Source organism: Ciconia boyciana, chromosome 24 (assembly GCF_034638445.1).
Source record: "Ciconia boyciana chromosome 24, ASM3463844v1, whole genome shotgun sequence".
Lineage (NCBI taxonomy): Eukaryota > Metazoa > Chordata > Aves > Ciconiiformes > Ciconiidae > Ciconia > Ciconia boyciana.
In genome coordinates, this window is record NC_132957.1 from 5899203 (window position 1) to 5922057 (window position 22855).

The window sequence follows — 22855 nt, forward strand, 5'->3', positions numbered from 1 at the left end:
GATTTGATGAATGAAGAGTAGAGTTCATACTATTTAATTAATGTACAAAAAGTGTTTGTATATAATAAATATTATATCTAACAGCTGCTGTGGTGTTGCTCTGGTGTCCTGCTAGCAGTTGTGCTGGGTTCCTGCTGGAAGTTGAGGTGTGAGGATCCCTGCGGCTTGGGTGCGAGCGCGGCAAGTCGAGCACTCGGTACTTCAGAGGCCCCTGCCACCGTCCTGGGGTGCCAGCGTCTGCCCCGGTACGGCTCGGAGGGGTGGTGGTGGCAGGGCAGGGAGGGCTGAGCACAAGTCCCCGTTGCGGCTGTGCTCACCGCTGTTCGGCAGCCCCTTTGTGCGAGTGGAAAGGCTGCGGGGAGGGAAGGTCTTTCTTTCGCTGTGCTCTCGCCCCGGTCTTTTTACGGCCGCCCACGGTCACCCGCAGTTGGACTGTGGGATGTTGAATTTCCTCCGCTGGCAGGGGCGAGGGGAGTGCGCTGAGCCTGCAGGCTGCTCCGCGCTGCGTGGGCTGAGAATCGGCCGGCACCCGTGACGTCCGTCTCTCACCGTCTGCCCGAGGAAGACTCCGTTTCTGGTTTGAGGGGGCTCTGGAGATCAGCCCGGCGTTGCACCCCTGGAGCTGGCTCTCCCGGAGGGGAGGTTTGGGTCTCGGCCTGTCCTGCGCTGTGGGAGGAGGGCTACTCGCCCTCCTCCTCCTCCTCCTCCTAATCCCTGCTGTCCTGCAGTGGGCTGGGCCGGGCTGGCATGTGCCTGCGGAGGGAGGGGAAGGGTTACCCTCACCCCAAGCCTTGCTGCATTTAGCTTGCAGCTGGAAGAGAAAAAGCAGACCTGATCTTTCTCCATCATCTTTATTTACATGGTCTAAAAAACACAGCGTTGCTGAAGGGTCTGCCAGCAGCTCGCTGCAGTGTGCCCTGGTGCAGGGGCGTCTCCTCTCACCTCAGCCCGCTGCCTCCCCCCAAGATAACCCCCTGTTGGCAGCAGGATGGGCGGAGGAAGGTGAGGAAGAGATGAAGGCCCGGAGCTGGGGAAGGGAGGCAGCCCCAGGACATGGTCTCTCCATCCTGCCCCCCAAAGGCCTTTTTCCTTCTGTCCCTCATCTCTTTGCTCCGGCTCCAAGCCAGGGGAGCGGGTGGTGGTCTGCCCTGCCCGGCTCCCTGCAGAGCAGCCCTCCCCAGGAGCGGGCCCAGCACTGCCCCGGCCCCCCGCCCCGCATCACCTCTCCTGGGGCTCCTCCGTGGCCGGCGGCGTGGGCAACACCCGGCCACTCTTCGCCGTGCCCAGCACGGCCACCAGCTCGCTCTTCCTCACCAGGGCTGCACGCAGCTGGTCCCGCATCTCCTGGATCTTCTCCTCCAGCTCCCGGAGCTCACTCTCGCTGGCCGCCCTGTCTGGCAGCCGCAGCACCCGCCCGTTCCTGGGGTGCTGTAGGGACCCCTCACCCTCGGGTGGGGCTTTGTCCAGCTGGAAGCGCACCCGCCGTGCTTCCTTCCGCAGGGCGCTCCAGGGCTGCTCCGGCACCTGCCTCGGCTGGAGGTCGCACCTTTTTGGGGAGGGGGAGAAGGGTTGAGCTGGGGGCTGGGAGGTCCCTCGTGGCCCCCCAGGACGGTGGGTGCCCACAGGGAGGAGGAGGAGGAGGAGAGCGGGGCAGGTGCCCAGCCCCAGCCCTACCTCTGCTCCAAGCTCAGCCGCCGGCTTTTCTGCTCCTCCGTGCCCGTGTTCAGAGCCCGGTGGATTTTCTGTGGGCAACAAGGGAAGAGTGAGATGGGGGGTGATGGTCTGGGGGCGATGGCCCAGGGCCGGAGGAGGGCAGAGGCTGTGCAAGGGAAGAGAGAGCAGCAGCATGGGGGGTTGTCTTTTGGGCGCCGGGCGAGCCCGTTCCGGCCGGCCTCACCTGGCTCGTGTGCAGCCAGTAGTTGAATTTCTTCTTGCGCTTGATGCAGGGCAGGACGAGGCGGTAGAAGACGTGCTCGCCCAGCGAGGTGAGCAGGGAGCCGCTGAGCCCGATGCAGAGCAGCACGAAGAGCCCCGAGAAGTGGTAGATGCCCATCTGCAGGGTCTGCGGGGAGACGGGGGGTGTTGGCTGGGCTGGGAGGGGGGGTCAGCCTCCCGGAGCCCCCCGAGCTGAAGGCCCGGCCGCCCGTACCTCTGTGACGGCGAAGACGCGCTTGCCGCAGGGCACCATCTTGTACCACTTGTCGTGCAGGAGGTCGATGAACCCGGCCGACTTGTAGCGGCTGATGAACTCGGAGATGTTGGAGGTCAGCAGCGAGTTCTGGGGGAGGCCAATGCCGTAGCCTTGGGGGGGGGAGAGAGCGGTAGCGCTGGGGCGAGGGGGGCACAGCCCCCGCCACGGAGCAGGCACCCTCCCCGCCATAGCAGGGCATGGCCCCATCCCAGCCGCAGCCGGAGCACACGCGTGTGTACACATGCGCACACAGAGCCCCCCCGCCCGCCGCAGCCCCCCCAACCTTCGATGGCGAAGGGTTTGCCCACGGTGAGCAGTTTGCAGTCGGAGTCGATGGAGACCTCGTAGTCCAGCAGCGACTTGTCCATGATGAAGGCGTTCAGCTTGGGGGGCTCCGTCCTGCACCAACACAGGGGGACCCTCAGGGATGGGGCTGCTCCCCCTTCCCCAGGGTCCCCCCAACCTGGCACCCCTCCCTGGGGTGGGGGGGGACGTGTGTGTGCGGGGTGGGGGTGCACAGGCTGCAGGGATGGAGCAATGTCTGCCCTGGGAGGGTAAAAAAGAGGGGACCCCCCCACACGCTCTCCCCCATGCCCTCCCCGCCCCTCACTTGAGCATGGTGACGCCGGCGGGGGTGGCGGGGACGTTGTAGCGTCGCATGTGCTCGTGCATCTCGGGGAAGCTCTTCTTGATGTACTCCTCAGCGCTGCTCTCCCACACCGTGCCGAAGCGGAAGCCCTGCGAGGGGTGATGCAGCTGGAAGGAGGCACCCGAGCATCAGTACCCCCAGCCCGGGTGGGAACAGCCCCCGGCTCCCTGGGGACACGTCCCCAGGCCCCGAGCGTGCGCGGCCCCGGGCAGGGGGCTGGTTCTGGGCAGCCCGAGGACACGCAGCAGCAGCTCTTGCGGGGTGTCTGGCAAAGAGCCCCTCAAGGGCAGCCTCAGCGGGAGCACACCCCGCTTCTCCCCCGCCCTGGAGCTGAGGCCAGGATTAAATGCCGGGGTGGGGGGGGACACGAAGCTTCCTGGGGGCCTGGGAAGACCCCCACAGCCTCGGGAGGGGCTGTGCTGCAGGACCGGGGCTGGGGAGACCTTTCATGCTCATCCCAGCAGGGAAGGGACAGCAGGAAGGACAAACACCCCCCGCCCCCCTCTGCCCCCTTCCCTGGACCTCAGCCCCATCTCACCCCATCTGAAGCAGCCCGGACACTCTCCTACCTTCGGGTCGTGGATGCCTGAGAGCTCCTCGAAGGTCTTGTCCCCCACCATGACGGCCGCGAGGTTGGCCGTGTAGCTGGAGAGCACCAGGAGGCAGAAGATGGCCCAGAGGTTCATGAGGAAGCGGCCAGTGCAGCACTTGGGCGTCTTGCTGGACACGGTGCGCCCAAAGAGGATGGCGTAGCAGAGGTTGAGGGCTGAGGAGTAGGAGAAGATCTTCATGCGGTTGCGGCCGTGGGGGGTCATGCCGTAGGGGCTCTTCCATTCGTACAGGGTGAGGAAGAGTGCCGTCGTGTGCAGGGCCACGAAGATGCCCACCCACATGGTCCAGTGCAAGGGCCACATGAAGGCCCCGATAGGCGACGCCGTGTCCTTGGTCCTCACCAGGATGCCCAGGCTGGTGGAGAAGAAGGGGCTGGTGAAGTCAATGACTTTGCTCCGCGCCGAGTTGATGCTGAAGGAGGTGACGGCCATGTGGGCCGCGCCGCTGAGCAGGTCCCCCACCAGCCCCGTCCAGCGCCCGTTCTTCCAGGCCCCGTATTTCCCATCACCCACAATGTAGAGCTCAAAGTCAAAGGGCACGTCCTCGGCCAGCTTCTCCAGCAGGTCGATGCAGTACCCGTAGCAGCACTTCTTGTACGCCCGCGGCACCGAGCCGTTCTTGGCGCCGAGCTCCTCGAAGAGGGCGTCCAGCACGGCCGAGTCGTTGGTGCCGGGGTCCAGGCAAAGCTGCCCAGCCGGGCAGCTCCCGTCCTCATCCGCCTCCCTGGTGAAGACGAAGGGGTGCTCCACCAGCGTCACCACCCGCAGCCTCATGCGGGCCCCCCCGGCCCCCTCGCCAGGGCTCTTGCGCTGGTGGTGGCTCTGCCACGCGCCCTCCTCCAGCTCCAGCTTGCCGTGCTGCCAGGTGCCCACCGTCACCCAGGTGGGCTCGCCCCGCGAGTCTCGCCGCAGGCTCCAGACGCGGTACTGCTGCTCCAGGCGCACCAGCGTCGCATTCTCCATGCGCACGGGCCCCGTCCGGCCGTGGAAGGATGTGTTGGCCAGGAACCTGGCGGGGGGGGGGGGGGGTCACAGCTCCTGCATCACCAGCTCTGGGGCTGTGGCCGGGAGGAGTTGAGGGACTGAGGGATGGGGCTTGGGCCCAGGAGCAGGGGGTGCCCGACAGGGATAGAAAGGGCAGGGAGGAGCAGCAGGATCCAGCCCCGCTGCCGCTACCCTGCAGCTCGCCATGCTGGCAGGGCCAAGTGTTATTAATATTTATAGCGCAACTGTGCTCGGGCAGCATTAGGGAGATCTGAAGTGACACGTCCCCCCCGTGCAGCCAGCACAAATCGTGTCCGGGGGGGCAGCGGGGACGGGGGGGGGAGCTGAGCCCCACAGCAGCGGCTGCACACACCAGGGACTGCGCTGGGCTCCGTGCGCTGAGCCCTGGGTTCCCCCAGCTCTGCCCTCACCCCCATCCCGGGGCTGGGGCACAGCCCCCTGTGCACCCCGATACAATGGAGTCGGGGCGGGGGGAAGGGGCACCCACGGCACCTCCCTTACCGGGAGAGGAAGAGCCCCGAGGACTCGCCACCCGCCCGGCGCCTGTCATTGCAGTTCACCGTCGTCTGCAGGAGAGCCAGGTCGGGGCGGACGTGGGCGGCGCTGCCGATGGCCCGGGACACCAGCTCCACTGCATCCTGGATGAAGAGCTCCAGCGGCGGCCGGTTGACCTCCCCGTAGGCCAGCAGCCCCAGGGGCAGCCCCTTGGTCTGCAGCTCGCTGGTGCTGAGCGGGGAGCCCAGCATCCAGTGAAACTCCTGCGGCAGCAGCCCCAACTCCTCGGACGCCTGGAAGACGAGCCGAGCGCGCCGCAGGTCACAGCCGAGCACCAGCACGGGGCTGGAGAGGGCCCTGAAGCGTTCCCCGTGCTGCCGGAGGTAGCGGCTGGCCCCGGGCTCGTCCAGGTAGCCGAGGTCCAGGATGGTGCGGAGGAAGAGCTGGGAGCGGCGGGCCCAGAGGCCGAGGAAGCCGGAGACGTCCCAGGGGTGGCAGAGCACCAGGCTGGTCTCCTGCCAGTCATTGGCCTGCAGGACACTCACCAGCACGTCCACCAGCGTCTCCAGCGAGCTCTGCCGGTCCATGTGGAAGTGGAAAGGGCTCTGCCGACACACAGGGGTTGTGGCTGTCCCCCTGCCCTGCTCCTGCCCGTGGGAAGAGCCCAGAGGCAGCACCAGACATTGCCCCTTCTGCCCTGGAGCCACCCTGCACTCCCTGCCCGCTCCCTGCCTGCTTCCTGCCCGCTCCCAGCCCCGTCCCAGCCTGGGTAGATGGTCCCCCCACCCAGTGCTGGCCGTGCACCCACCCCTGAAGCCAGCGGGATGCCCAGGGACCAGAGGGAGAGCCCCGGGGAGGAGACCCCTGTGGGTTCCCTGGCTGGGCGGGCGAGAGGGTTCATGGGCACCCGAGCAGTGGGTTGTGCGTCCCCCTGCCCACACACAAGGGTCTCACGCTCCCAGCCAGGCGCTGCCCCAGCTCCCCGCAGCCGGTGCGCTCCAAGGACACGCTGCTCGCCAGGCAGCAGACGAGCCCGTGTGGAGGGCACCGCAGCCTGCACGCGTTCACCGCCTGCCCGGGGAGAGGCTGGCGGGACAGGGGCGACCACGGTCCTGCCACATGCCGGGAGAGGAGGCACCTCTGCCCAGGCACAGCCCAGGGTCAGCGTGCACGTGGAGGGGCCCAAATGCCGTACAGCCCCATGCAGAGGTGGTTTGTCCCCAGAAGGTACCGGCCGAGGGAAGGGAGAGGGACAAATCCAGCCCCAAGGACACAGGGCTGGGCCAGGTCTCGGCTTGGCAGGGTCTGGGCTGCGAAACGCAGCACCACCAGCGCGTACGGACATCGCTCCTGGGACAGTGGGGCTGAACCGGGCGGCCCAGGGGACTGCGGGGATCCAGCGCCGAGGCATGTCCCCGGAGCCCTTCTGGGGCTGGACCAGGGTTGGGACTGGGGCTGGGGGTGGGTGGGGCTGCCGGGGGAGCCAGGGAAGTTGCCTTGGAGTGGGAGCTGGGATGGGGCTGGGATAGAGCCAGGCAGGGGGTCAGGAGAGAGATGAGAGGGGGGGGCTGGGATGGAGCCAGGACAGAGCTGGGACAGAGGCTGGCATAGAGCCAGGAGGGGCTGGAATGGGGGCCAGGAAGCGGCTGGGATAGAGCTGCGATGGGGGCCGGGATAGAGCCAGGATGAGGCCAGGATGGGGCCCGGGATGAGGCTGGGATAGACCCAGGATGGGGGTCGGGATAGGGGTGGGACAGGGCCGAGATGGGAGCCGGGATGGAGCCAGGACAGAGCTGGGATGGAGCCAGGAGGGAGTCGGGATGCAGCGAGGATGAGGGGCTGGGGCAGAGCCGGGATTGGAGCTGGAACCGGGATCGGGATAGGAGCCGGGACTGAGCCGGGAGGGGAGCCGGGAGGGGGACCCCCGGGACAGAGCCGGGAGGAGGATGGGGCTAGGAGCCGGGATGGGAGCAGGGACGGAGCCGGCGCGGCAAGCGGGGACGGGAGCAGGGCCGGAGAGCGGCGTCCCGGCGGCCCCGGTCCCCGCAGCCGCGACCGAGCGTCCCGGCGGCGAGGCGCGCCCGGGCGGTGCGGGTGCGGGTGCGGGTGCGGGTCTTACCTGCGCTCGGAAGGGCAGGGGCCCGCGGGTGTCGAGGAGGCTGACGAAGGGGATCTGGAGGGCGGCGGCGAGGAAGTCGAGCTGGAGCAGCTCCCGGCGGGAGCGGGGCAGCGCCAGGACGGCGGCCACGCCGCGCACCACCAGCGCCCCGCAGAGCCACCGCGCCAGCGAGCCCGGGTCCCGCGACGCCGGGGCGCCCGCCACCACCTCCAGGCTGAGGTTGTAGGGCAGCGCCGGCCCCCCGGGGCCGGGGCCGGGGCCGGGGCCGGGGCCCCCTCCGGGGCTCCTCCCGGGGCCGCCCCGGGGGCCGCGGCCCGCGGCTCTCAGCAGCGCGGCGCGGAGCCGGGCGCGGCCGGGGGCGGGGGGCGGCAGCAGCGCCCCGAGGCGCACGGCGGGGCCGGCCCGGGCCAGGACGCGGCAGGGCTGCGGGTGCCCCCCCGCCGCGCCCAGCGCCGCCGCCAGCAGCCAGAGCGTCCGCAGCCCCGCCATGGGCCCCGCCACCGGCCCCGCCGCTCTGCGCCCCGCCGGGGCGGGCCGGGGGCGGGGGAGGCTCCGGGCGGGACGGCAGCGCCCCCCGGTGCGGACCCGCCCGGCTCCGCAGCCCGCAGGGGCGGGCAGGGACCGGCAGGGGCGGGCAGGGACGGGCAGGGTCCCGCGGGCAGCGCCCGTCGCGGCGCCGGCAGCGCCGGCCCCTGCTCCCGGCCAGCGGCGCCCGCCCCGGCCCCGAGCCGAGCGGGAGGGTCCGGGGCGGCCCCCGCAGCCCCCGGTGGGTCACGCCGGGCACGGCCCACACAGCGCCAGGCCCGCCCGCACCCCCCCCGCCCGCGCCCACGCCGGCCCGGCACTCGCCCACGCCCACGCGCGGCGCGGGTCCCCCCCTCTCCGCGCCCCGCAGCAGAGCGGGGACCCCACCCGCCCGGTGCGAGGGCTGCGGCCGTGGGGTCCCCGGGAGGGAGCGCGAGGTGCCCCGGCCCAGGAACCCCCGCGGCTTCCGGGGGGTCCCAGCGGCTTTTGGACCACCGGGACCTTCCCCCTCCTCCTCCTCCTCCTCCTCCTCCGGCCGGGCGCTCCCCGCCACCGCCCGGGCTGGGAAAAGCCCCTCCGGGCGGTCGCTGAGCCGGGCTTGGAGCCGCAAAGTGCCCCTCCCCGCCCCCCGGTAAAGGCCACGACCGGATCCCTCCACCCCTCCGCCATCAGAGACGCAGCCTCCAAATCGGGGGGTCCTGGGGCCGCAGGGCCCGTCCCGCTGCGCGGGGAAGGGGCGAACGGCTTCGGGCTCCTGCGGCGCAGCCGGAGACGCAGCAGCTTTGCAGCCTTCCTCCGCAGGGAGGGAAAGCGGGGTCACCTCCGGGTCTACGCCAGGGAAACTGAGGCACAGGGGCTCCTCGCTACCAGGAGCACAAGCGTCAGCTGCCAGGCAGACAGAGAGCCTCCGCTAAATTAATAAGAAAGAGAAAGGGAGCAACGGAGCCAAATACCAGCTGGCAAAAAATATTGATCACCAGACAAATTAAATGAGTCACAGCTAATGAATTCCCTGGTCGGAGACGGGCCCGGAGGGGGGAGGCCGTCCGAGCAAATCCCGCCAGGGCATGGGGAGCGCTGGTGGCCCCTTCTCAGGGGGTGCTGGTCCCCCCAGAGCAGCATCCCAACCCCGGGGCCCCCGGCAGCTCCTTCCCGCAGGGATAAAGGCGGCGCAGCACCCGCTGCCCCAGGCAGGAGCTGGGGAGGGGGGGGCCGGCAGGCTCTTGGCATGAAACCCCCCCCCCCCCTCCCCAGCCTCTCCCCGGGTGCAGCACAGGAGGGGGCTGGCAGGGAAGCTCCGTCCCCCCTCCTGCTCTGCCCAAGCACAGCGCCCCGACACAAACCCCACTGAGGGGACTGGGAAAGCGTGGGGCGAGGGCTGGGGTCCGGGCGTGGGGGGACGCAGGCTGCCGCCCTGCCGGGGACCCTCGGGGCTCTCCCTGCGGCAGGGACACGCTCCCACCGCAGCCCCCGCCGCCGGCGGCCCCCGGCTCAGGCTGAGGCTCCCCGATGCGGCCGATTAACGTTGATCCAAACTGTCAGGAGGAAGGTGGGGAGCAAAAGGAGAGAGAAACGCCGCTTATTAAGCTAAAAGCATTATCTCAGCAAGCTGGCAGGAGCGTGGTCTGCACGGACGCTTGCGTTATTAAAGTGCCCTTTAAATCAACTGCGCTTACTTCTGGTGTATTAAACTTCTGGTGGGTGCACACAGGGACGGCCACGGTCCCCGAGATCCAGGGGACCCCCCTCCAGCCCCATGGGGACAGGGAGCAGAGACGACCGAGCAGTGCAGCTTCCCCCGGACGAGAAATCGCATCCCTGCGTGCCGGGGAAGCGGTGGTGGGTTACTGAGATCTGTGGCCAGCAGCGGGGTGTTAAAGAAAAACCTCAGGCATCTTTCACTATAAAAAACAAATCTTTTATGTAAAAAATAAACCTAAACAAAACCCACAACCCCCGCTGCCATGCTCGTGACAATACAAAAGGCCGATTCCCCAGAACACCGTGAAAACAAAGTAGCTGGATCCAAATATATATAAATCGTCAACTTACGAGATTGGAAATAGCACCTTGCTGGCCCCCCCCGCCCCTCCCCGAAGGAGTCAGCCCCGCACCCCGAAACCACCACCCACGCTCTGAGCCCCAGGACACCCCTCCACAGCCCCCGGCCCTCCTGCCCGCCGGACCAGGAGGACGGATGGGGCGGTGTGGGAGCCCTGTCTTCGGGCTCAGCGCCCCGGGGACCCCCCGCCTGTCCCCACACAGCCCCTGCTGTCACGAGAGTGGAACAAGCCCACGGCAGGATCCCGGCTGTGAGGGGTTTCGTGATACCAAGCAGCGTTTCCCAGAGCAGGATGGGGGGAAGGGGTCTCTAAAATCCAATCTCAAACCGGTATTAAGAGAAAAACACTTTTCTGTCTGCACTGCAGGGTTAAGTAACGAAAAGAAACAAAAAAGGGCCAGGGGAAGAGACAAGGAAAGAGCAGGAGCTGCGTCCTGAACCCCTCCCTCGGAGCCAGAGACACTCCTCCTGCAGCCGGCCGCTCCGAGTCTGCCCCCGCCGGCACCGAGCAGCGAATCGGGGTGAAAACGGTCCCTGTGTTGTCCCGCACGCAGCAGCCCCGCAGCCCCCGCGCTTGTCTCAGTCCCGTGTCACGGAACGGACGCCAGGCCGGGCAGGCAAATGCTCCAGCGTGTGCCGCGTGACAGGCGCTGGCGGGGACGTGAGCCAGGCGTGCTTGCACGTCTGCATGTGCAGGTGCCCGAGGGCGGGCTGGTTCTTCCCCAGGAGCTGGGCAGGGAGAGGCAGAGGGGCGTGAGGGCAGGGGGTGCCTCTTCATTTGGCTGGTTTGGTGATGATGCGAGCGGAGAAGTCAAAGAGGTTCTTGTTGATTTTCCGGAGGGTGCTCACCTCCTCTTCCAGCTCGCTCACCTGGATCGTCAGATGCTCCTGGTCTCCCACCAGGTTCTGTGACAGAAAAAGGCGACAGAAAAGCTTCAGACACCCGGCGCTCACCTCTGGCAAGTGGAGGCGAGCGCTCCCCGGGACAACAGCAAATCCCAAACTCTTGTCCTCTCCCTCCTCCATCTCCTACTCAAACTGCAGCCCCTCCTGCCTACCCCATCAGCAAATTCCAGGCCTCGTTCCTCCCCCCAGCTTTGCGCAATGCCCTAAGGACCATCTCAGCCGACGAGAGGACCCCCCCGAGGGATCTCTACCAGAAGGACGCGATTCCCCCGTCTCGGAGCAGCTCTCACCTTTTCCCTCGTTGAGTACATCTGCGAGTACATCTTCTCAGCCTTCTCCAGGTAGCTCTCCCCAGACTCCTGCAGGGACCAGAGAGGAGACGTTGATACAGAAGACCCAGGCCCTCTTCCAGCACCCCCGGGCAGGGTTCCCCGCCGGAGAAGGCAAAGAAACCCCCCCGGCTGCCAGCACGGGCTGAAGCAGTGACCGAGCAGCAGGGTAAGGCAAACACTGCGGCACCGGCAGAGCCTGGCTGGAGCTGCAGCCCCTTTCCAAAATGGAAGGTCTGTGCCCGGGGCTGGGCAGGGACAGGGGGCCCAAAACGGTCCCCTCGAGTCTGCCTTGTGCGGGGGTCTGCCAAGCCCCTCTCGCAGCAGGACAGAGCCCTTTGCCTGGGCAGGGGGAAGCTCTGGGCTCGCTGTGCTGCAGGCCGCTCTCCCCGGCATCGTGCTGAGAGCGGAGGAGCCCGACTCACTGCAGAACTGACATTTCCAAAGCAGCACCCGAGCTGGCCCTGCGCTGCCGGTGTGCCATCCCCTCGCCAAGCAGGGGGCAAACGGCCCCTCCCGGACCGGCTGACACCTCCCCTACAGGGAGCTCATCCATCAGCCATGGCAGGCGACAGACGCTGACAGAGGAGAGCAGCTCTGGGACTGCCGGCAGAGAGGCCAGGGGACGGACGGACCGGCACGGCACGGCACGCAGCGAGCCTGTGATCACTGACGGTGCAAGAAACCCCCCTGCCTGGGGACAGCCACACTGGGGTGGCCTCAGGGTGACACCCTGCGCCCCAGCCAGGACCCGGCTCCACTTGGAGACCTCGGTCTGGGGGCTCCTCTCCCCCCGCCGAGAGCAGCCCAGACGCAGCCGAGAGAAAGGGAAGAGCCCGCCTGCTCCCGGCCTGGCCTGCCCGCAAGGCTCCCACCACAAGGCAGTTAATTGGGCAATTCCACCGCCTTAGAAAATGGCACTTGGGGAAGTTCAGTAGCACGGGGGAAGATGAGAACAGGCTGTGGAGCTGCTGCCCATCAGCACCGACCAGCCACCGCCGCTGCTCTGGCCGGAGGAGAAATTTTGCACCCCCCGGCACAGACCCCCTGCCCGACCTCCGTCTCCCCCTCCCCAGCAGCCTGCCGGTCCCCCCGCCCCGTACCTGCTGGTGGAGCCCGAGGCGCAGCGTCACTCCCTCGCTTCCCTGCTCGTCGTTGCTCTCGGTGCTGTGGAGGTGCTTGCTGAATTTGGGGAGAGGCACGCTGGGTTTCCCGTCCGGGTTGAACATGTTGGCTGGGGCCAGCACTATGAAGGCGTTTGTAACCGGACCTGGGACGGGACAAGAGGAGGGGATGGGTCAGACTTCCCCTCGGAGGGGTTGCCTCTTGCCTGGCATCTCGGGCAGCCCCGGGAACAGAGTACAACCCATGGCACGGGCAGCTGCCAGGACTCCTGCCTTCCTCCCCAGCACCTGGAAGAGGCTGAGCCCCTCTCCCCGTCCTCGGCAGGGAGCGGGGACGCGGCTCCGCAGCCTGGGCCCGGCAGGGAGGAGCGGGGCGGCCCGGCCGTCCTCCGCAGAGCCAGCCATCCATCAGCGGCTGCCGCTCTCGCAGCTGTCTCCCGCAATGATCTATCACACACTCTCGTTTGGCAGAGCTAATGAGCGCTTTAATTACTGCATTTACCCACACAGGCTGCTGCTTTCTGTCAGCGGCCCCCTCCGCCCCCCCTTCCGAACTCGTGCTCGCTGGCAAACTCCCACCGCTGCTCCCCACGCCCCAAACCTCTCCCTGTCAGACACAGCGACCCCCAGCCCCCCGAAGCCCCCCGCACTGCCTGCAGCACTTCTCCGGCAGCCAGCGGGCTTGCGTGCGAGCAGAGCAGTTCAGTCACCGCTAATAAATCCCCGACCATCCATCTTCCCCCGGCCAAACTCGACAGCGCGAAGGGAAAGGTTAAAAGGATCCAGATGCACCTGAGCGAGGCAGGCTGCCGCAGCGCCCGCCCAGCGTCCCCGCCAAAGGCAGGGCTGCGAGGGAGGGAGCCCGGGGGGGCCCCTCCGGGGCTCAGAGCCACCCGAGGCTTTCAGTCCCTGCAGAGGAGATGGACAAAAGCACCTCCGATGCGGACGAGGGCTCCCTCGCCATCATCTCCCCCTCCAGCTAGACCAGAGCCTGCTCCGAAGCCTGACCCTCCCAGGATCCAAGGCCGGATCCCACTGGTGAAGCAACGGCTCCAGTGAATACTCGGCCCAAAAGCTGCTCTGCCAGCAGTCCCAGGCTGGCCCCGAAGCTGCTCTTTGCCAACACTTTGCTGTAACAAACCATTTGTTTTACTCTTGCTCCTTCCCTAAAGACAAGACGTTTGCTGCTGCTTATGAAAACATCCATTAGTGACATTACCGCTGCCGGTTCACTGGCAACTCGAGCAGCAATTTGAAAGGAAGAGACTAGAAAGGCGGAGAGGAGAAAATCTCACGAACTAGCCCACAGATCTCCAAATCTGGTCACCATCCAGGCGCAGATCCCCCAGCCGCTCTCGGGCCCCGCTGGCCCCATCCCACCCCCCTCGTCACGACGGCTCAGGCACCAGGCGGTGGGTGACACCCTGCCAGCGTGGGCAGAGGGACCGGGCTCAAATGGGGGAGAATAAATAATCCGGCTCCCAATACTGGCAGCTGCCGGCAGGATGGATGGGCTGGAGCATCCCCAGGGTGGCCTTGCACGAAGGAGCCCTTGGGGACGGTCTGTGCCACACGGTGTTTGCGGAGAAAAGGATGGAGCTTGTGTGACAGGACAGGAACCAAGGCCCGGAGGGATTTTGGGGCAGTGCTGGCAAGAGAACTGGGGAGCGCTGGCCTCCCCATCCCAGAGGTCCCCTCCTTCCCTTCGGAGCGGTGCCAGCCACGCTGGGTGAGCAGGAGCAGCCCTGCCTTGCCCGGCACAGTCACAGCTCATTACCCGAGAGCAGCAGCCCAATTTCTCAAAGTCCATCCGCCTGCTCATGCTCTGCCCCCCCGCCTGCCCACCCCCATTCAAGGACAAGCAAACCTTGCTGGTAAAGCCCCCTGCATCTGTCCTGCCTGCGCAGCCACGCTCCTCTCGAGCCCTGAGCCACGCTCCAACCTCTCCGATCTATTTGCAGCACCATCATGGGGGGAGGGCAGTGGTTCCTGCCTTGCCCCCAGCTACCCGCTCCGCCCTGCGAGCAGAGGGACCTTGCTCTCCCAAGCACACCAGGCCGGAGGTTGCTGTCATGTCAGCCGCGGCAGAAAAGCCCACGTCATCCCTGCCTTGGGAAGGGAAAGGCTCAGGGAACGCGCTGGAGGGGTGAGCAGGGCGGCAGCAGGGAACAGACCTTGCTGGGAGGCTCACATCACTGCTCGGAAAGGCGGTGAGAAAGGCCAAAGGGAGATGGCGACCCTCTGGAAACCAGCGCTGCAGGGAACTCGCTGCCCCACTAAGACAGGGCACGGCTGCTGAAGAGAGGCAGCGCTGGAACAGAAGAGCCGCAGAGCCCCTGATGCAGGGAGGCTGCGCTCTGTGCGGGGACCCTCCACCTGCGGTACTGCTCTCCGGTGGTGGGCTCCCCTGGATGGCAGCTCCTGATCCAGAATACCGCTCCCACCCCGCTGCCGGGCTCAGATTAAACACACAGCAACAGCAGTGTGCTACCGGTGCCAGGGCTGCCGGGGAAGCCAAATCCCTGCCCGCAGAAAGAAGCGAGCCAGCGGGGGCTGCAGAAAGCACCTGCATGTCATGGCCCCGGCACCCAGCGGCACGGCCAGCCTGGTCCTGCCTCTCACGGGAAGAGCTTGTGTCCATCTGCACTCCCCTGCCGCCTCAAGGAGGGTTTTAATGCCTGGCTCACAATGAAAGTGTGCCCCCCCCCCCCCCCTTATGACTCACACAGCTCGGATTTTGTCTGCTTTCACCCCTCCAGTGCTAGTGGAGCAAGGTTGGATGGGTGCTGCAGTAGGTCCCCATTAGAAACAGTCCTTGGCAGCAAAAGGAAAAGAGGAGAGGGTCTGCAGGGGGCCTGGCTTTCAGCGGCTGCCCTGGGGCAGCAGCTTGCCCACCTCTGTCCAGGGGCAGCCTCGCAGAGGAACAGGGTCTGACTTTCACCACCGTCGCCTTCTGGGAGGGTTTTAGGCAGTGCCCAGAGAGCAGCGCTGCCAGCCTCACCGGCAAGAGCGGTGTTCGGAGACCGGAGACCACCACAATCATAGAAGAAATCCACTGTTAGCAACAGCTCAAATGCAACAGAAGGGCTAAATCGTCCGCTGCCCTGAGGTACCCAATTGCTGATCTGAGCCTGTAAAGGTTTGTTTGCACAGTTTATCGGAGCCATTAGACTGAAATCCCAGACGACTGCTTATATCGGATTCACTTCAGGCCTAATGAGCTCATGGGTGCTAGGTGCCGGGGTCACAGCGACAGTCTGTTCTCCAGACACATCCTCCCCCTCTCACAGCCTCCCCAGGCGTTAGGGTGCGTGTGGGGCAACCACTCCCTTTGGAAAACACGGAGGAAGATCCTGGATGACCTCAGTGACAGGGTGAAATCTATGACTCACTCCCTGACAGTGCACAGAGGGGTTGTTAACAGACATGGGCAAGGTCAAAACATTACTCCAGACAGCTAAGGCGTCCCTCTAATGCCTCTACCCTTCCTGGAGGTGTGAAGCAAGTACCAGAGAAATGCCTGAAGTGCCCAGGGCAGCATCAGAGCAGCAGAAGCGAGACAGCAGCGGCCTTTGGCAGTTGAGGAGGAAAGGATCCTGGAGATAAGGGCATGCCTACCTTTGTGATTCATCGTCTTCAGGCACTGCTTGCTCTGGATGTCCCACAGCCGAACCGTTTCATCATGTGAGCCAGAAAGCAGCAGGCTGCCATCCGTGGAGACCGACAGACACGTCACCTGGTTCCTGGAATGGGGAAGAAGAAGTTTAAACTCAGGATGACCCGAGGACTGCCAGAAACTGGCGAGGTGGGCGGACAGGGGCGATGAAGCGTTTGGCAGGTATGTCTGGTCCCTCACCTGTGCCCTTTGAAGACCTTCCCGTTCTCCCGCTCTGTCTGGAAGGTCCGGTCTCTCTGGACCGGCTGCAGAAATGAAGGAAGGAAGGGAGAGAGCAGTTTAAATTCAGGAAGACCGAAGCCAGCAGGTTCATCACTGTGTCTGGAGGGGGCAGAGGAGATACAGGGGAACCCAGGCCCTCCCACGCCCTGGCAGGTCACACCAGTCACGTATGCGGGGAGGTGACAGTAGCTCAGGGTGCCACGTCAAGGCTGGGCTGCACGACAGCAGCACCGAGCAGACCTGCAGCCCCACGCACTCACCCAGGCACAGAGGTCAACCTGGAAGATGGATCCGTCCATGCCGCCACAGAACATGTGATACTCGGAGAGGTCAAGAGTCACAGCCATGATCCCCACATCGAAGAGGATGGAAAGCAGGAGCTCCCCAGATGAGATTTCCCAGAGCTGGAGTGAGAGGGTACAGGAGATTTAGGGGCTTAAACGCTAACGGCAGGACTGGAAGAACACGCTGCTGCTTATCAGCGCCTGCCCAGCGGCAAGCTGGCAGCACGTACCGGTATCCCCTCCTTCCTGCGGATGGGGAAACCGAGTCCAAGGCATAACCACGGCAGAGCCCAGGATCAGCTTCTTCGTGACCGTGACACAACAAGTTTCCCAGGCAGCTCCAAAACGGCCCTTAACCCCCCCGTGTGCCCGTCCTGCCCCACAGGGCAGACCCCTCCCTGCAGGGCAGGAGGAGCAGGCTGCGGACTCCGGGCTCCAGCCTGCTCTGCTCCCTGCCCTTGAGACTAAAGGGCATCAGCGAGGGGAATCAGAGGAGCTGACCCCAACATTCCCCAGGAGAAGAGGGACTGCAAAGCACGAAGAGGCCCAGCCCAAGGGCAGGTGCGGAGAAACTGCTGGTGTTTGGAGAGGCAAAGCCCATTAGGTCTGGCAGCTCTGAGTCATCACAGAGACAGCCAAGATATTCAGCTACTGCAGCCCTCACAGACAGCTCTGCTGCAGCCCAGCAGAAACTCTGCCTTAACCCTCCGGGGCCTGCGCACCTCTGGGACTCCTGTTTGGTGGGGCTGAGCCCAGCCTTACCTTCGCTGTCTGGTCAAGGGAGGCTGTGGCAGCTCGTGCCAAGGGCCCTCCAAAGCCACAGCACAAGTCCGTGATGGGGAGGCTGTGTCGGGACCACACGTGGCGAGGGGCAGGCATCTGGGAGGGCTCTGCCTGCAGCACGCTGTAGGGCAGAACAGAGAGACAGGTTGGCGTGGGAGGCCAGCAAGAGCAACGCTGGGGATGCCAGAGCAAAGCGGCTGTGAGGAGAGCTGGCCAAGGCTCTGCCTCCTCCGGGATGGCTCTCCTGGCTGCAAGGACCAAGCAGGACACAGAGGCCGTCAGCGGCCACAGCACGTGTGATACCGAGGACGAGGGCCGCTACTGAGCTCCCCGTCCCAGAGGACACAGAGAGCTCAGCTGCCATTAGCAGGGAAAGGGCACAATCCCCTCTGCGTCAAGCAGGAAAGTAGTCAGAGCCATATGCCGCAGCTTGGGAAACTCAGATGAGACACTAGGAAAAACCTCTCTGGCAGCGAAGATAACAAGTGGAACAGCCGCCTCAGGAGGGCACAGACGCGTCATCACCAGCAGGTTTTACGAACAGCTTGGACACGCAGGCTTAGGCACAGCTGATTCCGCCTCCGGGAAGCGGTGGCTGATCTCTTGTTCTCATATTCCTCGCCCAGATGCTCCCCGTCCCCTGTACGAATGGGCCGAGACCTCCCCGCGGGCCACCGTTACCTGTAAAGGTTCCACACCAGGGCCAGACAGTCCTTCGCCCCTGAGAGAAAGTGGCTGCTGTCGTCAGTAAAGCAGAGGCATGTGAGGTCCTGGTAGTGTCGGTTCAGGATGGCTAGGAGGTTCCCGTTGGAGACCTAGAGCAAGGGCAAGGGCAGGAGAATATTAAGAAAGGAGCACTGAGATGCAGCAGAAGGCACTTTGAAGAGATCCTGCCAATGTTAACTCTGGAACCTAGCGATGCCAGTGCCGTTTCTCTGGTTGAGACACAAGCGTGCAGTAAAGATTTCCTGTTTACTGTTAATATTATTCCAACAGCTTCTTCCACCCTCCTGCGACATCTAACGAGGTGGCTGCAAGGGTTATGAAAGCCGCAGGAGGCTGCGTGCCACCCCAGGGGTTGCTGCACTTCAGCACGGCTGCGTGGTCTCGGGCCCATGGAGGCTGTAGGGTGGACAAGGAGTTCCCTAAACCTAGAGCTTTTCTTGTTGAAAGGCAACACCGCAGACAGGAAGGGACCCAAGGAGGCAGTGAGGGAGCCCCGTACAACAGAACAGAATCGACTCCCTCTCGTTGTCTGAATTACACCTAAAAATAAAACCAAACCGCAGTTCAATGGAGAACAAGTGGTTTCACAGAGAAGGCACAAAACTAGGGCTCTTGGGCCCACTTCCAGCTCTACGATGGTTTCCACGCAGCCTCTCCAAGGTGCCTGTTCCCTCTGCCAGGAGGACAGTGCCATCACCCACTCCAGGCAGACGCTCGGAAGCGTTTGCAAGGCAAGGCTAGCTGGGGGCAGACAGAAAGGGCCACGTTCTGCAGATGAAGCAGAGCAGAGACCAGCTCAGAGCATCACGAGCGAGTAACTCCCACTTGCTGCAGTCTCAGCCCCAGCATTCCTTGTGAGGACTTTTTTCCCCCAACATTGCCACAAGCACATTTTTTAAAGAAAAATCTGATTAATTAAGATAGAGCCACCCACATAACAAGGCTCAGAAACAACCGCCAGGACTGAGAGCTTTCCAGGTTAGACATCTCGGTGTTTAATCCCGGGGCTCAGAACAAGCTTGTTCTTTTATTTGCTTGGTGAAGTGCTTAGAATGTAGCGTAATCCCCACGTAAACACACCACTAATTAAAAATAGAAGGATGATGACCAGAGCGCAGCAGTCTGCGGACATCCAGATCACAAGTCACATACAAATATTAGGCTAAAACATGGAAGCAGCACTAAAGGGAAACTAGGCCCTGTGTTTCTGCTTTGAGGGAGCAACACCTGACCCCTGAGGCATCTGTAGCAGCTTGGAAAGAGAAGGGAAGAACAGACCTAAGTCTCATCCAGCACCTCCCACCACAATTCCTTTTCCTCCCTGCTTCGACGAGCTGTCCCGTGGTCTGCATGCCCACGGAGGCCGCCGTGCAACCAGCCCCAGCCCCTCGGGGCAACACGGAGCTCAGACTGCACCAGCGACACCTGTAACGAACAGGACCCAGCAAAGCCTTCGCCCCACCGTGGAGCCCAGATAATGTGGATTTACTGACACCTGACGGGACAGGGGCACTCGCTAACCGTACAGGATGCGGATCGCTACATCCCCGTTCCCCGCGCCAGCCCCTTACCTCCCACAGGTAGATGCTCTCAGCAACCCCGGCCAAGATGTAGAGCCCGTTGGGGGAAGCTGTCAGGCAGGTCACCGGCCCAGGGCATATGATCTTCTGCTGGAGCTGGTCCTGGGGGCAGAATGAACACAGTGACCCTTCAGTAGGGGCTGGAGTACGGGAGGGAGAGAGAAACAAGACCCTGGTTCCCTTGAGACCGGCCTGTGGGAGAAGAGGCAGCTCAGGCAGCGTCCAACGTGCTGCGGCTGCCTGTGTTTGAGCCGTGCCCTCAACCCACATCAGCACTGCCGCGGTTCGGAGATTCAATGCTGAAGAGGAAGATGGTGGAGAGCACAGTCCATGTGTGCAAAGCGCATTGGATTGCTCTGCATGTTGCCGGTTTTGTTGCAGTTGCTTCGTGTTTAGCCCTGCAGGGAAAAGGTAAATTTCCCTCCCACCCTCCTCCACCCGCACAGCTCCAGCCACACGCAGCAGGAGAGTAGCGAAAGGCAAGGGATCTGGACGCAGTTATGCTCCACAGCTGGGGAACCTTGGAGATTCAGCAGAAAACAGGCGCAGAAGATTACAGCAAAATAACATTGATAAAAAGTTAAAAAAAAGAGAACGCGAGCTCACAGCCTGGGAAAACAAGCAGCAGGTCTGAGAGCAGCTCCTCGCAGCTTGGGGGAAGTGGAAAAAGCAGACCCTGAGCTGTGGCAGCGAAAGGGCTGCGCATGCTGAAACCCACGGGCTGCTGCTTCTCTCTGCAGCAAAACTGAGGGGAACGACAGGGAACAGAGAAATTACGGCTGAATTTGCTACTGTCCCGCCCTAGTCGAAGCACGAGCAGGATGCAGCTAGCAGGAGGAGGAAGGGGCACGGCTGTGCAGGGACGGGGGAGGTTTGCCCGACTGCATTTAGGCTTCCATTTTTGGCTGGAAGGCGCAAAGAACAGACCGAGGTGACGGGAGGCTTCAGGCGAAGGGGACCCGGCCGTGGGGCGCCCGCGTCTCCCCGCACTCTGCCTCGACAGGGACGGTCGCGTTCCCGGGCAGGCCTGGGAGCCGTGCTGCTTCTCTCCAGCCTCGGGAAGGGGAGCCGCGGGGGGGGCACGGCCGGGGGGACACCGGCCCGGAGAGGAGCCCGGCAGCCGATTCCTCCTGCAGAAAACACCTTTCCTGGTGGTTCCCGTGCGATCGGCCGGGGCCCCTGGGAAGGGAGCCAGGACTTAGGGGATCCCTGACCCGGGGGGGGAGGGGGCTGCAGGCAGGTCCCCCCGGAGACGGGGGAGCTCAGGGGCGTCACCGGGGGGGTCTCTGCGGAGAGAGGGGCTCGGGATCTGCCCGTGGTGATGGGGGTCATTATGGAAGGAGGTGGCCGGGGGGCCTGACCATAGAGACGGGGGGCCTGTACGGAGAGAGGGGCCCTGGCCGTGGAGGCGGGGGGTCTCTATGGGGAGAGGGGCCCCCACCACAGAGACGGGGGGGCTCCAGGGAGGGAGGCCCCGGCGCATCCCCACAGGGACGGGGGGTCCCTCCGCGGGGCCCGGGGACGCCCCCCGAGCCGAGGCCTCCCGGGCCCGCCCGCCGCGCCGGTACCTTCCTCTGGAGCTCCCAGACGTTGATGTAGCTCTTGCCGAGCTGGGCCCCCAGAAGGTGCTCGCCGCCCAGCAGCGCCAGCCCGCGCGGCCCGCTGTTGCCGCCGCGGTAGCCGGGCAGGGCGGAGCCCGAGTGCAGCTCCCAGACGGAGCAGTTGCAGAGCGGCCCGGCGGCGTCCGACACCAGCGCCACCTCCATGGGCGCCGCCATCTTCGCGGTCCGCCAGGGCCAGAGAGAGCGCGGCGGCCGCCTAGAGCGCCGCCCTCCCTCCGCCCGACGCCGTGGCGGCGGCCAACCAAGAGCGGCGCCGCCAGAGCCGCGCGGCTGCGCGGGGCGGGAGCCGCCGCAGCGCCCGCACGCGGCAGGAAGCTCAGCAGGGCCCGCCCCGGCCCGGCCCGGGATGGGAGACCGCGGGCACCCCGTGGGCAACCCACAGCCCTGGGGGCTCCCCGTGGGGACCCCATGGCCACCTCACAGCCCTATGGACACCCGATGGGGATCCCATAGCCCTATAGGCGCCCCGTATCTTTGTGGGCACCCCGTGGGGACCTCATGAGCACCCTATATAGTCCTATAGGCACCCCGTGGGGACCCCATGGACACCCCACAGCCCCATGGGCACCCTGTGGGGACCCCATAGCCCCGTGGGCACCCTGTGAGCATCCTATAGGCACCCCGTATCTTTGTGGGCACCCCGTGGGGACCTCATGAGCACCCTATGTAGTCCTATAGGCACTCCATAGGGACCCCATGGCCACCTCACAGCCCTATGGACACCCCATGGGCACCCTGCGGCTCTATAGGCACCCCACAGCCCCGGGGGAACCCCATGAACACCCCAGAGCCCTATAGGCACCGAATGGGCATCCTATAGGCACCCCCTGGACACCCCCAGGGACAGAGACCCCGGACAACACAACTTTTTTTTTTTTTTTTAATATTTCATCAACTTTACAGGGTTACAATTGTCTTAAATATTCTGAAGTTTAAATACAATCTGTATAATAATGTTATTATAAAATGTAAACTTTCAGTGTTTTTATTTTATTTTATCTTTTTTTTAATAATCAAAAGTTTCAATACCTGAATGTTTGCAAAACTGAAATATTTCACCGGGGGCCCGGGTGTGCCCGAGGCCGCCGCTCTCAGAGGTAGAATGTGGTTTTTATTCTTTTTCTTTTTTTTGTCTTTTGTGTTTTTTTTTCTTTTTCGTTTTTTACCTGAGTTAAGATATGCACGCTGGGTAAATGCGTCTGCAGCTGTGTCCGTTCCTTTTTTCTTTCCAAACCCCAGAGAAACTGATTTAGGCTTTTTTTTTTTTTTTTTTTTTTTTAAATCGATATGCAAAAAGAAAAATAAAGTGGAAGGTAATACGCTCTCGAAAAAAAAAAGGGGGGGGAGGAGGGAAGAAGAAGGGGGGGGAAATAAAAATAATTAAAAAAAAAAAAACAACCAACCCAAAACAGTGACTGTACAAATGCAAAAACTCACTAAGAAAATCTAACGCCCACCCTGGGCACGAGAAACCCCCCCCCGGGATTTCTCCTTGCGGGGAGCTGGGCTGGATCCTAACAGCAGCAGGAGCCGGACGGAGCCCCCCCGGACCCCCCCCAGGGGACGGGGTCCACGGAGCCACCAAGGGGCATTTCCAGCTCTGGAGAGGGGGGAAAAAAGGCTGAAAAAAAAAAAAAAAGGCTGGAAAAACCCCAAATCCCCTGAGATCACCGCTTCCCCAAGCTAAAAAAAAAAAGGGGGGGTGTGGGGGGGGTCCCACCAGCACGGACACCGCCCCCCCCCCCCCCCCAAGGGCACCCGGGGAAGGGGGAAAAAAAAAACCCTGTGCTCGAGGTCGAAACCTGAGGAATTGAGATACCGAGTTTGGGGGGCAGGGGGTGTTTCGGTATCGGGTCGCGATTGTGTCTCACGCAGATGTGGGCGAACGTTTCGCGGGCGGGGTGGGGGCACAAAAAAAGGCTAAAAAAATTGCAAAAAACTGAAAG

General features: G+C 63.9%; 2 protein-coding genes across 7 annotated transcripts; both read right to left on the reverse strand.

Annotated features, from left to right (window-relative positions):
- Positions 1-18: 18 nt before the first annotated feature.
- On the reverse strand, positions 19-7689 carry GRIN3B (glutamate ionotropic receptor NMDA type subunit 3B). 6 transcript variants are annotated; one of them, XM_072845088.1, is made up of 11 exons: positions 7071-7689; positions 5497-5556; positions 4958-5244; positions 3410-4460; positions 2802-2947; positions 2475-2590; positions 2150-2301; positions 1898-2062; positions 1675-1742; positions 1223-1546; positions 19-811 (listed from the first exon to the last, which is right to left on the reverse strand). In XM_072845088.1, exons 1-11 carry the CDS (start codon positions 7557-7559, stop codon positions 598-600), a joined length of 3072 nt encoding a protein of 1023 aa, XP_072701189.1. In that variant the 5' UTR covers positions 7560-7689; the 3' UTR covers positions 19-597. The 6 variants fall into 6 exon arrangements, with proteins under 6 accessions (XP_072701189.1, XP_072701188.1, XP_072701185.1 ...); XM_072845087.1 differs by having other exon boundaries at positions 5497-5598; XM_072845084.1 differs by having other exon boundaries at positions 4958-5556.
- Positions 7690-9741: 2052 nt separating this feature from the next.
- WDR18 (WD repeat domain 18) lies at positions 9742-21127 on the reverse strand. The gene is made up of 10 exons (XM_072845732.1): positions 20856-21127; positions 19279-19389; positions 17663-17796; positions 16961-17102; positions 16175-16318; positions 15873-15937; positions 15635-15759; positions 11996-12162; positions 10854-10922; positions 9742-10563 (listed from the first exon to the last, which is right to left on the reverse strand). Exons 1-10 carry the CDS (start codon positions 21063-21065, stop codon positions 10432-10434), a joined length of 1299 nt encoding a protein of 432 aa, XP_072701833.1. The 5' UTR covers positions 21066-21127; the 3' UTR covers positions 9742-10431.
- Between the last annotated feature and the right edge of the window lie 1728 nt (positions 21128-22855).